This window comes from Miscanthus floridulus, chromosome 6, assembly GCF_019320115.1.
Source record: "Miscanthus floridulus cultivar M001 chromosome 6, ASM1932011v1, whole genome shotgun sequence".
In the NCBI taxonomy this organism is placed as follows: Eukaryota; Viridiplantae; Streptophyta; class Magnoliopsida; order Poales; family Poaceae; genus Miscanthus; species Miscanthus floridulus.
The window spans coordinates 2,177,963-2,180,679 of NC_089585.1; the positions used below are offsets into that span (position 1 = coordinate 2,177,963).

A 2,717-nucleotide genomic window follows, 5' to 3' on the forward strand; every position below is an offset into this window, starting at 1 on the left:
TAGGCCCCTCAATAAAAAGAATGCATACCGCAGTCCTAAACTGATATGGACCAAATCTGTTGTGGAAGAGCTAAAACATCATGTTTTCTAGGACATTTTTGAATCCTAGAACATCATCAGGTCTTCTGGGATGGAGAGAGTAGTATATTAGGAACAGTACAGAGAACATTGTTCAAATTGTACTTAACAATGTCACCTGCTGGTTGTTAGATTCTTGCTTCCTTCACAAGCAGTACCCTGATAAGATGAATAGTGTAGGCGGCCGTCGTACGAACAATTAAGTTAAGTTGCAATGAGTGAGTTAGGTATAGGAGCATGCATGCATCAATGTGGCCCCAAATGCAACCTTCTGAAAACGCAGCTGCAAGTGCAATTCAAACAATGGCGCATCTGCATGGCATGGCCAATATGTATGCAAGGATCATATCTCATCTCTTCTATATATGCATCTTTTATTTATGTTTGTAATCATATCGTTCGGCAGTGTAGATCATGTATGATTTTGCTCCGACATTATCATTACTTCTCCTGCCCCTGAGATCACTACGGAGATCGATTAGCAAGATATGACACTTGTTTTGCATGCATAAGATACATTATAGCAAAGAAAAATATGGACCCTTGCTGCGTTGATTCATGGCAACATGATCACTATGCTAAGTAGTGCTGACAGACAAATAATGTAGCTGTGAGCGCCCGCCACACCTTCAAATTAAAGCTGCTTGCCGCCAGCAAGTACTCTGCCAGCTCTAATTCTTGTGGTCAAAATTTCGAGTTTTGATTTCACTCTGATGAACAAAATAATGTTCTTGTGTGGCAAAAAGGAATAGTTAATAACTGAAAAAAAAAACATAGGATTTTTCTGAACATGCATGCAGCACACTAGGTTATGCAGTACTAGTAGTATCATCAGACTTCAGAGTGATTTTACATTGGCCATGTATCCTGCTCATACAGATGACGTAGTAACAAATCATGTATGGCTGTATCTATCGGATAACAATGCTTAAATTTTGTGAATGGAAGTATGAAGCTTCCATCATGCTGATAGCGAAGCGAATTTCTGATCTACATATTTTTATAACCATACCTTGCCACATCAGAGAAAAATGCCCATGATCCTGCTCATCATTTAGCCCACTTCCATCCATACACCATCAGAGAACTTTATGTATGTGTATCTGAGAGAGAGAGAGAGAGAGAGAGAGAGGCCTATCTTGTTTTGAAAGGGTTGAGCTTGGCCTTTTTTAGTGTAATCTACTACAGGCACCATTTTGTTGGTGCGTAGTTTGGCGAAAAGCTCGTGGACGCACAATCAGCGACGAAGCACTAGCGGATTCCGCTTCTTTGCCGAGTGCCTCAGACACTTGGCAAAGGCCGATATACATTTGGTAAAACCTTTGCAGAGGGCGCTCGGTAAACAATTTATCGGCAAAGACCTCTTTGCCGAGTGCACTTTATCAGGGACTCGACAAAGGTTTTGCCGAGTGCTAATCTAACACTCAGCAAAAAAAAATCATCGTGACGGCGAGCGCCACTGTGACGGCAAAGCCTTTGCCGAGTGCTAAATCAACACTTGCAACGAATTTTCGAAAAAATATAAAAAAAAAACCCACCGCCGCTGCCTTTCCGCGTGCGGCGCGTGATGGATCCCGGGCGCGTCCTGCGCGGTGACGGTCTGCAGCCTCCAGCCATGGCCGTAGTCGGCGAGGGCCGCGCTGGGGCTGAAGCTGAAGGGCTCTTCGCCGTCCCTGATGGCCTCGACGTGCAGCGCCGGCGGGGCCCTGGGTTCGAGCTTGCGGTTGATGGCGTGCAGCAAGTAGCGGGCCATCGTCCTTGCCGCGAACCGCCGGACCTTGCCGGAGCTCCTGCACGTCACCTCCAAGAACTGCCAAGCGGCAAGCAGACAACAAGCGCGTCAGTTCAAGGAGAGCGGGTGCAGGAGGGGGAGGAGACCTTCTGCGGCAAGCAGACAATAGACAGCAAGCAGATCTTCCGCGGGATGAAGATGTACAAGAAGGTTCGTGGGGCTCTCTGCAGCAGGAGGAGAGCGGGTCTTACTGGTTGCGGGGGAGGAGGAGAGTCGCCGCTGCTGTCCTTGCCTGGCTGTTGCGCGTTGTCGGGCTGCTGCGTCCGCCGCTCCATCGCAACGCGCGCTGACTCGCGCCCCGCTGGGTGAGCTGCCCACCCTCGGATTTGCCTCGCTGTTGCACGTCGCCGTGCAGTTATATAGTATAGCAGTTTTGCCGAGTGTCCTAGATCTGACACTCGGCAAAGCAGTGTTTACCGAGTGTTCTAGATCTGACACTCGGCAAATGATTTTTTTTTTATTTTTTTTTTATTTTTTGCCGAGTGTCCTAGATCTGACACTCGGTAAAAAAAAATTATTTTCTTCTTCTTTTTTTCTAGAAAAAAAATATTTCTTTACCGAGTGTTTTTTTACACTCGGCAAACCCCTTTTTGCCAAGTGTTTTTTTTACACTTGGCAAACCAACCTCTTTGCCGAGTGTCTTCTGCTGACACTCGACAAAGCAGTGATTTGCCGAGTGTTATTTTTTGACACTCGGCAAATCATATTTTTTTTTCACTTTTGACCTCCAAACTTTTTCTACAATCCTCATACAATGTCTAGTACTCCATGTTCCAATGTGACACATTTCTCGGACTTTTTCTATATTTCTTTAATTTATTTCATTTAATTGAATTTTCTTGGATAA

The 2,717-nt window shown here is 45.6% G+C and overlaps 1 protein-coding gene across 1 annotated transcript; it reads right to left on the reverse strand.

Moving 5' to 3' along the window:
- Window positions 1–887: 887 nt before the first annotated feature.
- On the reverse strand, window positions 888–2,145 carry LOC136457352 (uncharacterized). Its single transcript, XM_066457380.1, has 3 exons — window positions 2,062–2,145; window positions 1,617–1,888; window positions 888–945 (listed from the first exon to the last, which is right to left on the reverse strand). The coding sequence occupies exons 1-3, from the start codon at window positions 2,143–2,145 to the stop codon at window positions 888–890; spliced, it is 414 nt and encodes a 137-aa protein (XP_066313477.1).
- Between the last annotated feature and the right edge of the window lie 572 nt (window positions 2,146–2,717).